The sequence below is a fragment of the Malus domestica genome, chromosome 05, assembly GCF_042453785.1.
Source record: "Malus domestica chromosome 05, GDT2T_hap1".
NCBI lineage: Eukaryota > Viridiplantae > Streptophyta > Magnoliopsida > Rosales > Rosaceae > Malus > Malus domestica.
Window position 1 is genome coordinate 46,718,634 of NC_091665.1, and position 17,774 is coordinate 46,736,407.

The 17,774-nt window shown below is 37.8% G+C and overlaps 2 protein-coding genes across 24 annotated transcripts; one reads left to right on the top strand and one right to left on the bottom strand.

Moving 5' to 3' along the window:
* The first annotated feature begins 2,175 nt into the window (after positions 1-2,175).
* Positions 2,176-6,212, top strand: LOC103446951 (myb family transcription factor PHL7-like). Of its 7 annotated transcripts, none has more exons than XM_008386119.4 (7): positions 2,176-2,458; positions 3,225-3,456; positions 4,113-4,189; positions 4,327-4,369; positions 4,521-4,569; positions 4,841-4,910; positions 5,387-6,212. In XM_008386119.4, the coding sequence occupies exons 2-7, from the start codon at positions 3,330-3,332 to the stop codon at positions 5,930-5,932; spliced, it is 912 nt and encodes a 303-aa protein (XP_008384341.3). In that variant the 5' UTR covers positions 2,176-2,458; positions 3,225-3,329; the 3' UTR covers positions 5,933-6,212. The 7 variants fall into 7 exon arrangements, with proteins under 7 accessions (XP_008384341.3, XP_070679010.1, XP_008384340.3 ...); XM_008386118.4 differs by having other exon boundaries at positions 2,182-2,458; positions 4,512-4,569; XM_029103384.2 differs by lacking the exon at positions 4,327-4,369 and having other exon boundaries at positions 2,190-2,458; positions 4,512-4,569; positions 4,819-4,910.
* A 1,162-nt stretch (positions 6,213-7,374) lies between these two features.
* Positions 7,375-16,130, bottom strand: LOC103446950 (uncharacterized). Of its 17 annotated transcripts, none has more exons than XM_008386114.4 (15): positions 15,880-16,031; positions 15,676-15,693; positions 15,505-15,587; positions 15,245-15,326; positions 15,053-15,156; positions 14,669-14,795; positions 14,491-14,585; positions 14,102-14,225; positions 10,361-10,441; positions 9,567-9,665; positions 9,297-9,479; positions 8,510-8,650; positions 8,357-8,413; positions 7,952-8,077; positions 7,375-7,712 (listed from the first exon to the last, which is right to left on the bottom strand). In XM_008386114.4, exons 3-15 carry the CDS (start codon positions 15,543-15,545, stop codon positions 7,521-7,523), a joined length of 1,452 nt encoding a protein of 483 aa, XP_008384336.3. In that variant the 5' UTR covers positions 15,546-15,587; positions 15,676-15,693; positions 15,880-16,031; the 3' UTR covers positions 7,375-7,520. The 17 variants fall into 17 exon arrangements, 14 of the variants coding, with proteins under 14 accessions (XP_008384336.3, XP_070679018.1, XP_070679011.1 ...); XM_070822917.1 differs by having other exon boundaries at positions 15,241-15,326; positions 15,880-16,007; XM_070822910.1 differs by having other exon boundaries at positions 15,676-15,722; positions 15,880-15,991.
* Positions 16,131-17,774: the final 1,644 nt, after the last annotated feature.

Genomic DNA, 17,774 nt, shown 5'->3' on the forward strand with positions numbered 1-17,774 from the left:
ATAGTTTCACAACTAAAACTATTTTGTGGCAAATATTATGAGACTATTTTTCACACATTAATTAAATACTTTTAAAGTTATGATTTATCAAGTACGTAACTATTTATTTTACAAATTCTAAAAGCTCCACAAATGATAAAAGAAAATTCGAGCAGTTAGACAATCTCCAACCCTTGGGCTAAAAGCCAAATTTTTTAGCTCGGAAAATTTGGCTTTTAGCCCAGAAACATCTTTTATGCTCCAACACTTTTGGCTTAAAATTTTAGCCCGGAATTATTAAAGAATGAATTTAGGCTAATTTTTTTTCTTAAATCAATTTAAAAAAAATTAAATATGTAGACTATTGTAAATTAATTTTATGAACATTTTAATCTAAACAAATTTAAATTCCGATAAATATTGAAAAATCATTAAATTTTTCACAAAGCAAGGTTTCAACTTTCACCAACCTTAATTAATAAGACATAAATTTAATAAAGTACATAAACCACATAATAAACAACATAAACTTAATACAAACGATAATTAATAAACTTAATTAATTAAGCACATAATTCATACACTACATAAACTTAACAATCATATCCACCATCTTCACTTGGTGATGGACTTCGTTGAAATGTTGGGATATAGGGTTCAGAAGATTCATCATCTTGAAACATACTCCTTGAGGCAGACTTTCGCATAATTTCCTTTTGCTTATCACGTAAGAACTTCTTCCTCTCTGGAGTGTATTTGCTGAGGTCCTTCATCATGAATTCAATTTCAAACCTATTTTCCTCCCTATCCGAGATTTCCTTCATTTGCAAACGCATTTGGGCCGCTTCTTCTTGGCGAGCGCTATGAGTTTCGTGCAATTTTGCAATTCCGGTAGCAAAGTCTCCCCTCGTCAAATCTTGGGTCTTCCCTTTTCTCTTTGCTTCCTTTTGCTTATCTCTTCCTAGGGGCCTTGCTAAAGAAGGAGATGGGGTCATTTCATTGACACCTTTATTTCTCGGTGCGTCTTCATGTTGAAATAATCTTCCCCATAGTTGGTTTGCATCGGTTGCCTACCTTGGACAATCCTTGAGGACGTCCCAAGCATGTTGCAACTTAAAAACTTGATTTTTTGGTGTTACTCTTGTCTTGTAAATTTCCATTGCTTTGTCACCCTATGCAAAAAATACATAAAAATAATTAGTTGCAAAATAATATTATGTACATGACAAATAAAATATCAAGAAAAAAACTCACAATTTCTATGGTGCTCCTTCCACTAGGCATGCCAACCATGGCTCTCTCCAAGCTTCAATTCCATAAAGTGCATGCTTTGTTGATAGTCTTCCACCGATCATAAACACCACCACTGTCCCGCCGCCGCCGTTGCAGTTTTCTTGAAACTTTGTAATGATTTTATCCCACAAAACCTTTTTATTTTGATTTGTACCAACTGCACCATCTTCGCTAACAGAAACTCATGCCAAGCATAAAGAAACATCTTCCTCACAAGTCCAATTACGACCTCTAACATGCTCTCTTGCCATGTTGAACAATTTGGAAATGGAAAGAAATGGTAGAAAGATAAATTGGAAGAATTGTAGGAGAAAATTGAGTTTTGTGTGGATGTTTGAACAAATACATAGGTATTTATAGAGTTTTTGGGTAAATTTTATGTTAAATAAATTTATTTAATTATTTTTAGCCGTTGGATTTTAATTTGGACCGTTAGATCTTTTTTTTATCGTTAGATTTGAGTATATTCAATCTCAACCATTGGATTCAATGTATTTTAAAATAATATATTTTTTTAAAATGAAATTTGAATCTGGACCGTTGGATCAACCAACAATCCTTAAAAGATGGCCGTCAGATGCTGAAAAGAGCCGTTGGGCTCAGGCAAGTGGGCGACATGGCCCTGACACTGGGTTCCCATGCTGTTGGGACGTGATGGCAACCAGCCCGCGTGGGGCTCGTCTGCGAGTGACCGAGCTGAGACTGGCCCAAAATCAGGCGAATCCACGCGTGTTTGGGGGGGGGGGGGAATTTGGCCCAACTTTAGCATTTGGCTTTTAGCCCAATGTTTTAGCTTGGGTTGGGTGGTGTTTGGGGGAAAATTTTGGAGGGAAATTTGGCAAATAGCCCAAGGTTGAAGTTGGTCTTAGAAGGGGGAGGTTTTGTTACTTTCTTTGGTTCTTGGGTGGTGGTCCAAAGTCTCAATCTTTTTTCAGCTGTATTTATACTTTCTTGGTGCTGCCTCTCTCTTAAGACCAAAGACCGGAGACCACAAAACCAGAGACCATCTGTCTCTGTGTGAGAAATAGAGAGAGCCATTTTCTCCAAAACTCAGACCTCCTCCCTTGTCCTGAATTCTTCTGAATTACTATTACCACACCCACGCAGAGGAGAGGAGAGGAGTGGAGAGATCATAGTTGGGAAATTGGAATATGACTGAGGAGGCTAGATCCGTCGTCCGAGTTGTGTAAGTCTCTTCGCTTCTCCTCTTCTTTCTCCAATTCTCCTAAACAAACAAACAAATATGAATGAATTGAATATAAGCATACTTTCCTTGTCTCAGATCTAAATTCATAATAATATTTAGCAGCTTGCTTGTTCTATGAATCCCTAATTTCGGTGACGTTTTGGAAATGGAATTGTGACGCAGCCTTGGTCCTCCTTACCAATTAATTGTTTGTTTATTGTGTTTGGAGAGAGAGAGAGAGAGAGAGAGAAGGGGGGTTTACTATTTGGTATATTCACGGATGTATGCATACTTTGTGTTTGAATGTTGACAACTTGTCTTCATTTTCTCGCAAATCTGCACAGTAGAGTAGCAATGGCTTCTGCTTTTTGCCTTTCCAGTTTATACTCCTTAACTTGCAGCCTTTCGAAAGACTAAAATTTTTCAATTTCAGTACTTGTGATTAAGTGTTGCAGAATACTCATGAGAGAAGGATGGATAGCCCTACCACAATCTGGTTGCCATGCCTCCCTTTTTGCATGATGATATTCAAGTTTTACTGTTTATCTCTTATTTACCATAAAAGAACATATAATTCACAGCACTGTAGGAAATGATGATTCATTTCAAGAATTTCAAGCTACTTATTTGGCATGAAATTATTTCTCTCATCTGATCGATATGTTAGATAAGATTTTAATTGGTATGAGTCATGACATTTTCTTTCTTTTATGCTCTACTTTATGCATTATGAATTATTACGGTGCTCTTTTTCATTTGTTTTCAGGTAAATAAATGGCAAATGTATCAACTAAAGGATGTTCATAGTTCAGGCTTAGTCCCCAACAACTTTGTTGTTCATGGTTAACAGTTTGACAGTGTCATCAACGCAATGGATGCCGTCAGTGGAGGAAACAGTCTTAACAACCCTAACCTTGCCTCAAAACAGCGATTGCGTTGGACGCACGAGCTTCATGAACGCTTTATTGATGCCGTTGTACAACTTGGTGGCCCAGATCGTGAGTCACCCTCAACTTTTATCTGGTCAACTGGAATTTGTTTTTTCTGTTGGTTGTCGCATTTATCTGCTGGTGTGTGGGATTTAAACTGTATATAAGTCGAAGGTGATATCTGTGAAGGAAATTTTCGACCCTGTTTTGTTCTTACGTGGACGAAATCTTGACTCGACTTTGTATGTTTTTTTCCATAGTTTCATCAACTAAGATGGAATTTACTATTTCTCGTACCAGACACGTGTATATCTAATAGGTGTTCTTGTCCTGGGCTACTGAGCAATCTCCTGTTGTGTGAAACCATAGAAAAATTCAGGTTGTTTTTCCATTTAATTGAGGGAAGAACAGCTTTTAGTTTGTTGATAGTTTTTTTTAGTTCACAATTCATCAGTGAATTCAAACACGTGAACCCATAATGACCTTCCAGTTATGTCATATATGATTCTTTGGATAAAAATTGGTCCCAGGTTTAAATCATACTTGATCTTACATATGTGGCATATGTAATATGTAATATGTTTGAGAACTTAGTTGAGATCAGAAGATGATATTTTGCATGACCAAGGATCTAGGTTACATGCATATTTCTGAGTTCCAATGGAGATATCTGTCCATTTCTGTAGTGATATTGTTTATTTTATTTCCTTTTAATCTTTTTCTAGGGGCTACGCCCAAAGGTGTTTTGAGAGTGATGGGTGTACAAGGTTTAACCATATACCATGTAAAAAGCCATTTACAGGTATGTAAAAATCCGTTCTGTCCAATGCTCAACTTTCCTGGTATTTTCTTTTTATTTTTGGCGGGTGTGAGAAGGGGTGAGGATACATTTCTTTCCCGATGGTGTTTCCTCTAATACCACTTGTGTGATGTACTTAGAAATATCGACTTGCAAAATACCTACCAGACTCCTCATCTGATGGTAGGTGAACTTGATTCCTTTCATGTTAATAATTTGTGACTTCGGAACCATATTAGGCAGGTTCTCTATAGTGATAAAGGCATGTCAAAGATGTATTAATTTTTGGACTGTTATTGTGATTCTCTTCAAATGTTAATGCAAGGGAAAAAAGCTGACAAGAAAGAACCTGGGGATGTGCTTTCCAATTTGGATGGTTCATCGTAAGTAGAACTGCCTATTATAATCGGTATTTCTTTATGTTATCAGTTAAGATATGGGCCAAGTCAATTGGTACCCTGTATTCTAAAGGATCCTGTAGTCAAACTTTAAAATTGAAGAATTCATATCTAGTTCACTGTTTATAAGTGCACATGGGCCATACAAAATAAATATTACTGATTTGTTATTGCATGTGAAACCATCAGTTTGTGTAAATTGACGTATCAGTTTGGCTGATTGATGTGAGGAAGTATGTACTGTTTCTGTTCACAGTGGAATGCAAATCACAGAAGCACTCAAGCTGCAGATGGAGGTGCAGAAGCGACTACATGAGCAATTAGAGGCATGTTTTCTATACAGAATATAGATTCCAATAAAATTAATGTGTTGTCACCAGGTTTTACATTTATCAACAGCATATATATTACAGAAAATTATCTATGAAATGAAGAATTTGAGAAAAAAAGAAAAGATTTTGCAAATGGTTTTATCTTTTCTTTGCTACAAAGCATTATATCGCTTAAAGTACATACTTTTCATTCATGGTTGCCACTCAGAGTTCAAATTAGCTATTTCTGATTCACCTATCTTAAAACAATGTAGACCCTCAAAAAATGATGTTGATAGTGTCAGAAATCCTTAGGAAGATTGAATGACCAAGAACTTGGATAGCAAAGAGATAAGTTAAAATCACCTCCTACCCAACTACCATACGATAAATTTTGCTGCATATGCATAGAGGATAAAGGGGGAAGGGGGAAGAGTCTTGTTCGTTGGGCCAGCATGGTTTGATAAGCTGAACTCATGAATGCTCAACAGGTACAGAGACAGCTACAATTACGGATAGAAGCCCAAGGTAAATACTTGAAAAAAATTATTGAAGAGCAACAGCGACTTAGTGGAGTCCTTTCAGAAGCACCTGGCTCTGGGCACCTAGTCCGTTTGTCAAGTGACAATTGCCCAGAATCTGACAACAAGACTGACCCAGCAACTCCTGCCCCGACCTCAGAGTGCCCCCTCCAAGACAAGGCCGCCAGGGAATGTGCGCCAGCCAAGAGCATTTCAATTGATGAATCTTTCTCATCTCGTCGTGAACCCTTAACTCCAGATTCAGTTTGTCATGTTGGTTCTCCAGCTGAGAGTCCAAAAGCAGAGAGGTTGACAAAGAAGCGACGAGTTAACATAGGTGAAGCATTCTCTGATCCTGAAGTGGTGCTTACACACCAGATACTAGAGTCGAGCTTAGACTCTTCTTACCAGCAAGGACATACAGCTTTCCTACCCAGGGAGCAGTTTCATCCCTCATCCGGGATTTCATTCCGGAATGAAAATCAATTGGAAAAAGTTGCAGGCAGTGACATGTAGCTTAGTACTGTAGAATTTTCATTTTGCCTCTGAGTTTCCTTGGGAGATATGTCTCAACTCTAATCAAGCGAAAGAATGTTACTAATTACAGGTGTGCTGCATTAATCAGTCTCAAGCTTCTAATTACAGGTGTGCTGCATTAATCAGGTTCAAGCTTCTAGCACATATATGAACTATGTGCCTTGTTTAGATCGAGTGAAGTTGGAATTAGTAATTCTACTGCAATATGAGTACTATTGACTGCACAGCTTCTTGTGTGTGGCCAGATTGGTGTTCTTTATATGCTTTTTCTAATTTCCCTCTTCTTTTGATATTCTTAGCCGACATTCTTCAATTCAAATATCGCAACCAGAACTAAGGGCTTTGTTGGGATTGCCTCTATAAAAAGTACTTGTGCTAGAAGTGCTTTTGTAGACAATCGACCACTAAATTGTTTTTAACTTCAAGAGTCGGCCTCAACATGTATAGTACTGCGACGGATTGGGTATATACCTAGATATACTAAATCTTAATTACGATGCTTTGGCAAACCCCAAACAAGACAATTTCGAACCAAATCAAGGCAATATGTAAAATACGGACTGGTATGGCGATGCGAGTAAATATAAGAAAACAAAATCCAAAGAGAAGCAGGTGAAAACAGTGGAGGGTGTTAGTAAATTTTGAATTAGTTGGTCTAAAAGTAACTCTCCTTTGTGGGTAATATGGGAAGTTGTTTTGGAGATTGGAGGGGTCGGTTGTTAGCGCGGGAGTTGCGGGAGTTCAGAAACTGTCATGGGGTGGCAGCGGCGGTGAACCTGTTCATGTTAGTACTCCTTTGGGCCAACAGTTTCTCCCCACATTGCATTGAATTACTGTACTGGGACACCACGTCGGTGGTAAACCTGTTACCTAAGTCCTACGGCGGCCAGTTCCTATGCTTGATTTATGAGTACCATATAGCAATTTTACATCAACCCCAATCTTCTATAAATAAAGACAGACAATCTTATTTGACCAAAAAAAAATATCTTGCAAATCTCATGTTCGTTTAACACCCAAAACTTCACCGGGATTTAAAAAAATAAAAAAAAATTATTATATGATTCAATCATTGACACATGAGAGGGAGACGGAGCACATCAGGAACCCGGTACCGGTAGATCTTCATGCCAACAGGATCCTCTCCGAATCCTTTGATGAGGATCCTAGGAATCCGTAAACCATGCCCGTTGATTATACATCATGTGGTCAGTTTTGTCAAGTATTGTTTGTATTTAATTTTAAATAAAAATATTTAAAATAATTTATAATGACACGATTTACGATGAATATATATGATTCACGGATCCTCAAGATCCTCATAAAGAGGATCCGGCAAGGATCCAGATTCATCTTCATGAAATCCTTACGTGACACGAAAAATGACATGCAGAAATTAGAACAGGGCCATGACAAAGAAATAAGAACAGCACCAATCAATGATTTTAAACAAGAAAAAGAAAAAGGGATTTAACAACCCATACAAGGTTGAAGAATACATCAACATAAGGTAAAACATTTGCAGCTACAAACATTTTTATACTACAGCAGTCACTAAGTGGCACATCTATAATTTTTTTACTCGCTTTAGGATGCAAAGACGCAGTCGTTTGCCAAGGGCCCCTAACTTCTCAAATTTCTCACCCTTGGGCTTCTTTGGAGCAATGGAAACTTTCTTCTTCTTTTTTTCCTCTTTTCTTAGCTCTGATGATTTTTGTTGTATGCATCCAAGAGGCATCGCAAACACCTTAAGGTTCTTCTACAATCAAAAGGGACAACTTATCATGAAGCAAAAAACTTGGAAATATATTTTAATTACTCTATGCAGTGCGCATGCATAAGTGAAGAATGTGCAATAGTATGTTATGCATTATTAAGTTCCAGTACATATAAATGTACCAAAAACATAACAGTGGTGTGTGAAGAAAACAAAAGTCTCTACAGGAATATGAAATATGAACGCATTCATAGGATGGGTGTTGTGTGAGAATGAGAGACCTGATGACTGCTGTCAGCAGCAGAAGATTCTTCATCACTGCCTCCTAATGAAGAGCATCTGCCCCAACTCTCCCTGTTTGAGCTTGTATATGAACAACATTCTACATTCTCATCATTAGGCTGCTCCTGTAAAACCATAACTGCAGTATTTTAGAATTATAATCAGTGAAACAGACAAGTTGAAAAGTCATATAAGATGATCTATCATTTATTAACACGTATACTGAATTCTTCTTGACTTAAAAGCACTTCATCAATGCATGAACATACAACACTCCACTGGAACAAGAAACTATCATCTGCATTACCAAGCTAACTGAAAACCATTGCCAATCCATGGTTTTATACTCTGATGCCTGATCTCAATTGAAAAGACGGGAAAAAAAATCTAAAAATTTACATCACCTCTAAATGTGATGGTTCGTGACTGTTAAGTGTGTCAGCTTCATCATGCACAGAATCCTGCATTCTCAATAAGTATGTTACAGACTGACTCAACAGAATGGAGAATATGGAGAGACAAAAGGCAAAAAAACGTAAAAGAAAAGAAATACATACAACAGCAGTCGTCACTGGTGCAATTTCAGAAAGAAGTTCGCCAACACATTTTGTGGTTGAAATGGCAGGAGGAACAGAAGATGAACTTGCCACGTCAGTACCCGCAGAATGAACTCCAGTAATTATCTCATATAACAAACCCTACAAAATCAAGGGGCGGGGACATTCATTTTAGTGCAGGAAATTATGTAACATTCTATGATAGTGGAGCACAAAGTAGACATCTATTGCACAATCCCAGATTGTCAATGTAAATGGCTTTGTTAATTACATGAGCTATAATAAAATGCTGACAACTGATCATTGTTAAAATATTATTGTGCATCACCTGCCTTAAGCACAGGATACCATTGAATTATACCTGGGAAGCCAGCCCTCGAGTGCATAGAAGAATTTTCAGTGAACCTTATCATTTATGACCAATGATGATAAGGATGGGGATTGTGCATGTGTATGCATTTGTTTTTTTGGCATTGAAATGTATCATGATCTTGTGCGTGATGATGATGATGATGATGGTAGTGGTAATGGTGGTGACAATGATATAAAAATGATGCATGACTGCCACAAGCTCTAACTTCCATCCTCTCACTTTGATTTTGGCAGAAAAGCCCTTTGGTTACAAAGTATCAATGGAGCTACAGTGCATTGACACAGATTCTTAAAAGCATAGGTACATTGGTGGGAGAGTCAGCTTGTACAATACTAGCAGTAATCATAATAAAATTAATGACCAATGGTAACACAATAAGGTTTTCCACAATATATCATATGAAACAGAAATCACCTCATCCAAACCAGCACCAATCTTCAAATCCCCCAAATCATAATACTTCTCAAGCTTACATGAATGACAAGACGTTTGTGGGGGATGAAGAACATTATAGAAGAAAATGGAAACTGAATCATAATAAAACTGTGGCCGAGAAGAGTTGTGATCACCATCGAAATGTATAATATTTTTGTCCCCCTGCAAGGAATCAAAGATGTATTTATTTCTCATCAAGTGCAATATATTACTTTAAGGGAAGTGTAAGATCCTTCAACGAGACAATACCGCATAAGACTTGTAGATGATGTCAGAATGATGGGTTTGGATGAATTTGTCATCCTTAGCATGTCCAAATAAAGCAGGAATGAATGTTTTGGGTGCAACCTGCCAGTGTTACACAAATGGCCGAATTCAATATATAGTGGTAGATTAAAGTTCTTTTCAGAAAAAAAAAAATAGTGGTAGATTATATATACACAATTATATGATTATATATGCGTATAAATGATCAACTGGCTGCAGAAAGTTAAAAAATAACAAGTATTGGTTCAGCATGTGTCTAACTCATCAAGAAACAACACATTTTATGATCCCCTTGGGACACACTGCTAGTGCCCACCCTATAATGTGGTTCAATGATCCAAACACTCCAGCCTCTTTTAAGAATAATCCATGCCAAAGACCAGCCAACTTCGGAAATTATTTATCCATTTGATAATCTTGATAACTTTAGGGCATGTTTACATATAAGGAATGGGTATCATTCCAGTTCTTGTATTTACTAACAATCAAGGATTTGAAAGGGATGTGTGTGATTCCCATTCAATTGTTTACTAACCACAAAGGAATGGAAAAATAAATAAATGCATTTGGGTCTGTTCATCTACTTATTTAATTATGATTGGATGTCTAAAGTTTTTATGATTGGCTTTTTTTGCAAGGATGGTCTTTAAAAGGCAACATAAAAAATAGACGGTCCAAACTTATTGGATTAGACAACAGAGTGGACCCTGCAGATAGCTGGGAAGGTGGCTAATGATAACTCGTCCAAGGTTAACAAAACTATTATATAGAAGGACCTGCAAGCAATTAAGATCCATGATATCAAACTTTGCCTTCTTCTCAATTATCCGACGCATATATTGTACTGCCATCTTAACCTGGTTAAAAGGAAGAGATAAAGAAACCAAGGTTAAAAGGAAGGAGGGGTTAAGACTCAAGAGAGAACATGTAAAACCAGAATGAATATAATTAATGCTTTATCAACCATGCAAGTGCTAATAATTTCTTAAAAATGATAATGATATTAACAAATAGACGATATTAATAAGAAGAAGAAAGAGTACAACAAAGAAAGTGGTCCAGCAAACCACCCCAAGCAGAAAGCAGAAAACCACACAACTGCAAAAGAGCTAAAACACCCAAAAAAACCATAAGGCTGCCCCTTTCTATTCTAAACAAATTAAAGAGAGATTCCCCTGAACTCAAGGGCAACTGAGGCCCAAAGGGCAGACAAAAACTGAACTCTGTCCCATAGCTTTGCCATCGAGTGAACCAACCCTACATAACCTTAACTTTCTTACCCTTCTAAACAAGAACATGGGTTTGGCTAACAGAAAAGCAATACCTTGGAATTACCCAAGTTATACCCATCTTCCTGAGCAGCTTCAACCATTAGTGGAAGGAAACCAGACAGTGAAGAAAAGTATGACCAGCAGATTCCAAATCAGACTTACACAAGACGGACCGTCGAGGCAACAAACTGAAATAAGGTCGTCCTCTTTGAACCTTATCACAAGTATTGATCTTAGCAAGGGCAACAAGCCAAGTCAACAAAACCCTAGATTTCCTGATTGGCCGGTAAGGAGCAAAATAGCTTTTCGTGTCCTGATTAGTGACGAGACCTTAGTAGGATTTGCACAAATAATTCCCATTGGTTTCCAAGGTCCATTTCCTTATATCCCTCATAGAGGGTTGAAAAGAAGTAGAGTCAAGCACAAAAGAGATGAAGACTTTGCCTCCTCCCTCACATTCAAATTCCTTTTGAACACAAAATCCCAGTTGCTCTAGCCATTAGCAGGGTTCAAAATGCAAGAAATAACCATATTGTGACAAGTAAACAAGTTGTAAAGCCTTGGAAACCAAGATTCTAGTAAAGAGGTCCCCAACCACGCATCTTCCCATAACTTGATTCTAGCTCCATTTCCACAACAAAACGACAGTTCACAATGAAAAAATTGCATCCATGAGGGATGTCCTTCCATGGACTATGACATGTTCCACCATAGGTAATGTTGGAGACCTATCCATTGTTTGAAATCCCATATGTTCTTTTAAAGCTTTTTAGCCAAAATGGTCCCTAAGATTGGCATGACTCCTCACTTTGGTCCCTAACAACCAAACTCGATCAAAGTGGTCCCTGAGTTTGTCCAACGTACATCATTTAGGTCTTCCGTGAAAAATCTATCAATATCCTTGGTTAAATTGACATGTGAACAACCACGTGACCACCTTTTAAGGGTATTTTTGTCAAACCAACCCCTCCACTTAACAAGAATATGGACAATTTTTTCACAAAATGACCAAAATGATTTATGGTGAACAAGCTTAGGGACCACTTCGATCGATTTTCATTGGCAGCGATAAATGTGAGGAGCTATGCCAATCTTAGGACCATTTGGGTAAAAAGCCTTCTTTTAATCACATGATGCCATAATTCCTCCAAGTATATTGAAATCTCCACAGCCACTTACCTAGGAGGGCTATATTTCTGGCCATCAGATTCCCAACTCCCAGACCTCCACCAACCCTACTCTTTGAAGCCGTCTCCCACACATGTCCAAACGAAACCTCTTATCAACTTCTCCCTCCATGAAGCCACTCCCATGGGAATCTTAAATAAGGATAGATAATAGATTGGAAAATTTGCTAAAACGAAAAGCCGATTCCAGGTTTGAAGCCTCTTCTCAATTTTTTTCAACCACTGGGTTCAGAATGAGATAGCTCTAGGATTCCTGCCTAAAGGAAGACGCAAGTATTTAGTTGGCCAAGCATTGACTGTGCATCCAAGAGTTAGCCAAAATCTCCACAAAAGAGGTGTCGACATTAATGTTGAAAAGAGAGCTTTTTGCCTTATTCATCTTTAAGCCTGGCCTCCCATAAGAACACTCAAATAGCAGATGCAAGATTCTTCCAAACTAGACAGTTCCCTGGGAAAAAGAAAATAGCGTCATCTGCAAATTGCAAATGAGTAACCTCCGCTTCATCCCTTCCCACACATATTTTCAACTAATCTGAACTTTTCACACACTCAATTAATCAGCTAAGGGCAACCGTCATTAAGTTGAAAAGAAAAGGGGATAAAGGATTCCCTTGACAATAAACTCTAGTTACTCAAAATTGATAACTTAGCTGACCTAATAAACCTATAAATCCATGTCCTCCATCTCTGTCTGAAACATTTCATCTCCGTCACAAACTCTTGAAAATTCCACTTGACATGGTCGTAAGCTCTCTCAAAATCGATCTCCAAACCAATCCTTTTTTCTTCAATCTAGTCTCTTCTACTACTTCATTCGGGACCAGAATAGTATCAAGAATCTGCACATCTTTGAAAAAAAAAAAAAAGTCCCTTAAGCTTTAAAGAGAATGACATGGAGCACTTCCTTAAGTCTTAAAGCTGGAACTTTGGCAATAATATTGTACATGAAAGTAACAAGGCTAATGGATCTGTAGTCTCCAATCTTCAAAGAATCACTCTTCTTCGGAATTAAACAAATACAGGTTTCTGTCGTCATTGTGTTAACCACCACATTATTGTGAAAGTCTGCCAGAACTCTCACAGCACCATCCTTGAGAATGTCTCAATACCTTTGGGAAACAGAATTTAGAAGAAGGCTAAAGTGAGGTCCAAAATATTTACTTTACCCCATAAAGCCTCCACACCCTCACCTCTATAATTTTCAAAAACCTTCTTGTTCATCTTCAGACCATTCCACCCAAAATACAGCTAAAATCTAGCATTTCCATATCTTCGATCCCTTTTCCACTTTCTCTACCACGAGGTCTTAAAAAATCTCAGCCCATGGATTACCCCTTATTTTAGCTCCATACTCTAACCAAATTAGATATAAAGAGAGTAGTTTCTCTCGTTCAAAAGTCTTGAATGTTATTTTGTAAGCTTGTGCTCGGGATGTGCAGTTGACATTCTACACCCTGGCAAGAGATCATTTTTCCCATCTGTGTGAATAGGCGTGGGGTGTGCAGGCGTATGTGACTTTACGTAGGTAGGTTGGCAGGTAGGTTTGTATAATTTGTAAATCACGACCCTATACGGATTTGGTTTGGCAACATTGACCTTGTCGGGTTCTTAACTTATTTAGTGCTATCAAGAGTCAAAACTATATTTCTCTTTTACCAATTATGTCAATTACTAGTCCCAGCCATGTCATTTTCAGCCCAACTACAATATTTTATGATCCAGCTGAAAATTTATTTTTTTCAGGAGCATTTGTTTATAGGTTTTAAGAGGTCGCACTTGGTGCGATGGCAAGTGCCTTCGCCCATGAGCGGTAGGTCTCGGGTTCGAGACTTGGGAGCAGCCTCTCCATAAATGGGGGTAAGGCTAGCCGACATTCACCTCTCCCAGACCCTGCGTAAAGCGGGAGCCTTGTGCACTGGGTACGACCTTTTTTTTATTTGTTTATAGGTTTTGCACATGAGGAATTTATCCATAGTTTTTGTGGATGCTGACAGAAATGTGTGCGTGTGTGTTTAGGGGGGGAGGGGGGGGGAGAGAGAGAGAGAGAGAGAGATTGTACTGTAAATTTAGGAAGCCGAATCTTGTATACATCAACTAGTTCCATCATTAGAACATACAAGCTTGAAAAGGCACTATCCAACACCATTCCGGCTATGGAAGGGTCTTCTGCTCCATAAAGTAGGCTGCAATAGACATATGAGGTTAATTACATCAGGAGTTTCAAAAATATGCTTATGTACATGCAAAATGCAGAAGTATTTCTTTATGCTCGAAGAAGAATATAACCATCTTCTTTTTTTTTTGGTACCAAGAATATAACCATCTTTGACCCAATATGAATTTTTAATGTGGTAACAAGTTAAAAGAATCTCAGTAGACCCTTCCATATCCGAGTCAATAATACAAGTTAGTCTAATGACGAGTCAACAAATGACAAAGACGATGTACCATGTGACTGCGCCCATCGATCGCCCCCAAAGACCTATACGCAAGTTTTGCTTTTTGCTTCTTAAATATGAAACCACAATCTTGAGGTCATCTCTCTGACAGAGGAAAGAAAAAAAATTACAAAACTGAACAAAGTGAGAAAAGTAAGCATAAAATAACAATGAAAGTTACACCATACCTCATGCCAACCAAGGCTGACATAATCACCATCAGATAATCCTGAACCCGAAAAATCAAGAGTAAAAACGGTGATATTTGATGGAAGAAGCATTACGGCAGCTTCATTTGCATCTGCCCTACACCCACTGCATCGTTTCCCATTACCACAAAGTAAGTTCTACCTCTTTATCTATAAAGCACCTTTAACACTTATGTACAATTATTTAAAACAAACCAGAGAGTGTGCCGGAAAAGGGAAAATAATGTATGACATTCAAGAATCTGTTTATAACCACAATGTACAGGTGGAACCCAGAAAAGAAACCCAAGTGAATAAATAATCAAATACACATTTACTTTGTTAAAAAGGAAAAGAAAAAACTCTCAAATAATCATTATGTACCTGTTTCCATGGCAGTATATAACACATGGAAGAGAAACATCTTCAGGGAAAGGTGAAGGCAGATAATGACTACAACGCAAGGTATGGCCCCTAGCATTCGTAAGCTGCAAGAATTTAATACATATAAACTAACATTGCTGCCAAGCGAAAACTAGAATGTTCTGATAAGCGGTAACTGGTGCCCATACTTGCCTCCAAGTCTTGTCGTTTGTATGCTCTACCTGCAAGCGTGAAATCCTTTTCCCAAAGATATTGATCTGGGTTATACTCTGCCCTGTTTATCAACATTGCAGATGCGTAGAAATGAGAAAGCATCAAAAGGGAAAGAAGAAAAAAATCACCAATATGAAGTTCAATATATCATTTTGAACTATGTTAATTGCAGAAGATGTGATTTTGGTCAATGAAACTCAGAGCAAGAAGCATCATGATTCATGAGATGAGACGCATACCTGGGAGGGCGAATGACAAAATTAATGAACTGATGGATCATCTTGCTTCCAAACGTCCCTCAAAGCTACTCTAACCCATAAGTCTGACAGATATAAAAAAATAAAAAAATAAAAAAAATAAAAACGACAGCAGCGGAGTCCAATTCCTGGCAACTGAGAATCCTCACTCACTTCAAAATTCTCTCAAATCTGAGAAATTATGTAAGCTATTTAGCCGCCTATTAACAAGGAAGGAACAAAAGCCCGAATGATGAAAGGGAAAAGAAATCAAATTCTCAGATCTCACCACCAACTCTTATCTTATGAATGCTCTATATATAATCATTTTCTAAGTTGCAACTAAATAGCGAAAAAGAGCAGAGCAGAGCTTTTTACCTAGGGCTATTGGCTAGGGCTGGAGTATTGCCCCGTGAGCAACCACCAGAAACACCGTGAGCTCCAGTACCTAGCCGCAATTTCCCACTTTACAGTTGGATACAAAGAAAACCAAGCACAACACAACGCAACAAATCATAAAGGTTTTTGTCGCAAATGCTCCTGAAATTTACCTACCGTTGCTCCTTAAAATTGAAAATTAATTAATGTAGTATTTGAAAATAAGTCTCACAAATTAATATAATAATTTCGTTAAAAATTATGTTAAGTGATGTGGCACTTAAATGGTCCCATAAATGTAATAAAATATTATTTTGTGAATTAAAAATATTTAAATATAAAAAATAAAATAAATTTATTTAAATTTAAAAAAAAAAAGAAGAAGAAGATGATTGAACATTGTTCATCATTTGGATAAATTACATAATAGCCCATCAGGTTTGAGGTCTATTACAATCTCATACAACAATTTTAAAACATTTCACTTTCATACATCAAGTACCATTTTATTTCAAAATAACACATCCGTTAGATTTTCCATCCACTAGTCTGTTAAATGCTGACGTGACTTCCACATTTGTGTTGATGTGGCTGCCACGTGATAAAAAAAATAATTTTTTATACATTAAAAATATTATAATATAACACTATTAAAAAAATTAAAAAAAAAAAAAACCCTCAACCTTTTTCTTCCCCGCTCCCATATTCCCCCAACTTATACCCCGCTGAAACACCATCTCATTCATCTTCCCAATCCATCCTCCCTCCATGTAACCCAAATCCAAAACTACTCTCACCCATCCTCCACCTCCTTCGCTCACCCATCTTCCCATCTCCCCCACCCCCACCTGAGCCCAACCTGCAACCTAGAAAGAAAAAAGAGAGAAAAAAAAAAACCCCATCTTCATCTTCCATGCAGCCCACCTCTTTCTCCTCCCTCTCGTCTTCCCCAAACCCACCGTACACCCATCCTCCACCTCCTCCTCCGCACCCAGTATCTGCAACCCAGAAAAGAAAAGGAGAAAAAAAAAACCCATCTCGTCGGGGAGGGGGATTTAACGGGAATTGGTCGTCGGGAGGGGGGTGGGATTTGACGGGAGTGGGTTATCGGGGGAAGGGGGATTTGACAGGAATGGGTCGTTGGGGGGGTGGGGGGGGGAGGAGGAGGTTGCTGTGCTGGGTTTATGGGGGGGATTAATGGGGAGGTGGGTTTGGGATTAATTGGTTTCTGGTTTTGGGGGTTGTGGGTAAAGCTTTCAAGTTTTTTTTTTTTTTTTTTAATATTTAGAAGATTAGATTTAAAAAAAAAAATCATTTTTTTTGCCACGTGGCAGCCTCATCAGCACAAATGTGGCAGTCACATCAGCATTTAACAGACTAATGGATGGAAAATCTAACGGATGTGTTATTTTGAAATAAAATGGTACTGGATGTATGAAAGTGAAATGTTTTAAAGTTGTTGTATGAGGTTGTAATTGACCTTAAAACCTAAGGGGCTACTGTGTAATTTACCCATAATTTTTTTAAAGTTTTTATGTTTTAAATTCTTGACATTTCTTGTTCTTAATTTCTTGAAATTTCCTCGTTTTTAGCTTGATTTAGTGTTTTTTCATCTGGGTTCTTGAAATTTTCTGAGATTATTGGTTCCAGCAGATTTTTGAGTTAGATTTTTTTTGAAGAAAATGGAGTTTAGGTGAAGAAAATGGGTTAGATTTCTAGGTTCTTGAAAATTTCATGAGATTCTTGAACTTTGTCTATGGGATTGTTCCGGTACCCATTTCTATGACGGCGAAACCGGCTAGGAGGCCGTCGAACACGAGAGTGGAGGAACAGGGTGGGAAAATCCAATGGCTACCATGTGTGCGGTCAAGATCTTTCAACTGACCCGGGAACTC

Bases quoted from the DNA above. Each gene is read 5' to 3' on its own strand.
- LOC103446951 (XM_008386118.4), top strand. From the start codon at position 3,330: ATGGATGCCGTCAGTGGAGGAAACAGTCTTAACAACCCTAACCTTGCC. The intron at 4,190-4,326 runs GTATGTAAAAAT...TGATGTACTTAG, and splicing joins ATGTAAAAAGCCATTTACAG to AAATATCGACTTGCAAAATA. The intron at 4,570-4,840 runs GTAAGTAGAACT...TTCTGTTCACAG, and splicing joins TCCAATTTGGATGGTTCATC to TGGAATGCAAATCACAGAAG.
- LOC103446950 (XM_008386113.4), bottom strand. From the start codon at position 15,545: ATGATCCATCAGTTCATTAATTTTGTCATTCGCCCTCCCAG. The intron at 15,157-15,244 runs GCAAGTATGGGC...AAATTCTTGCAG, and splicing joins ACAAACGACAAGACTTGGAG to CTTACGAATGCTAGGGGCCA. The intron at 8,078-8,356 runs GTGATGTAAATT...ATGGTTTTACAG, and splicing joins ACGAACCATCACATTTAGAG to GAGCAGCCTAATGATGAGAA.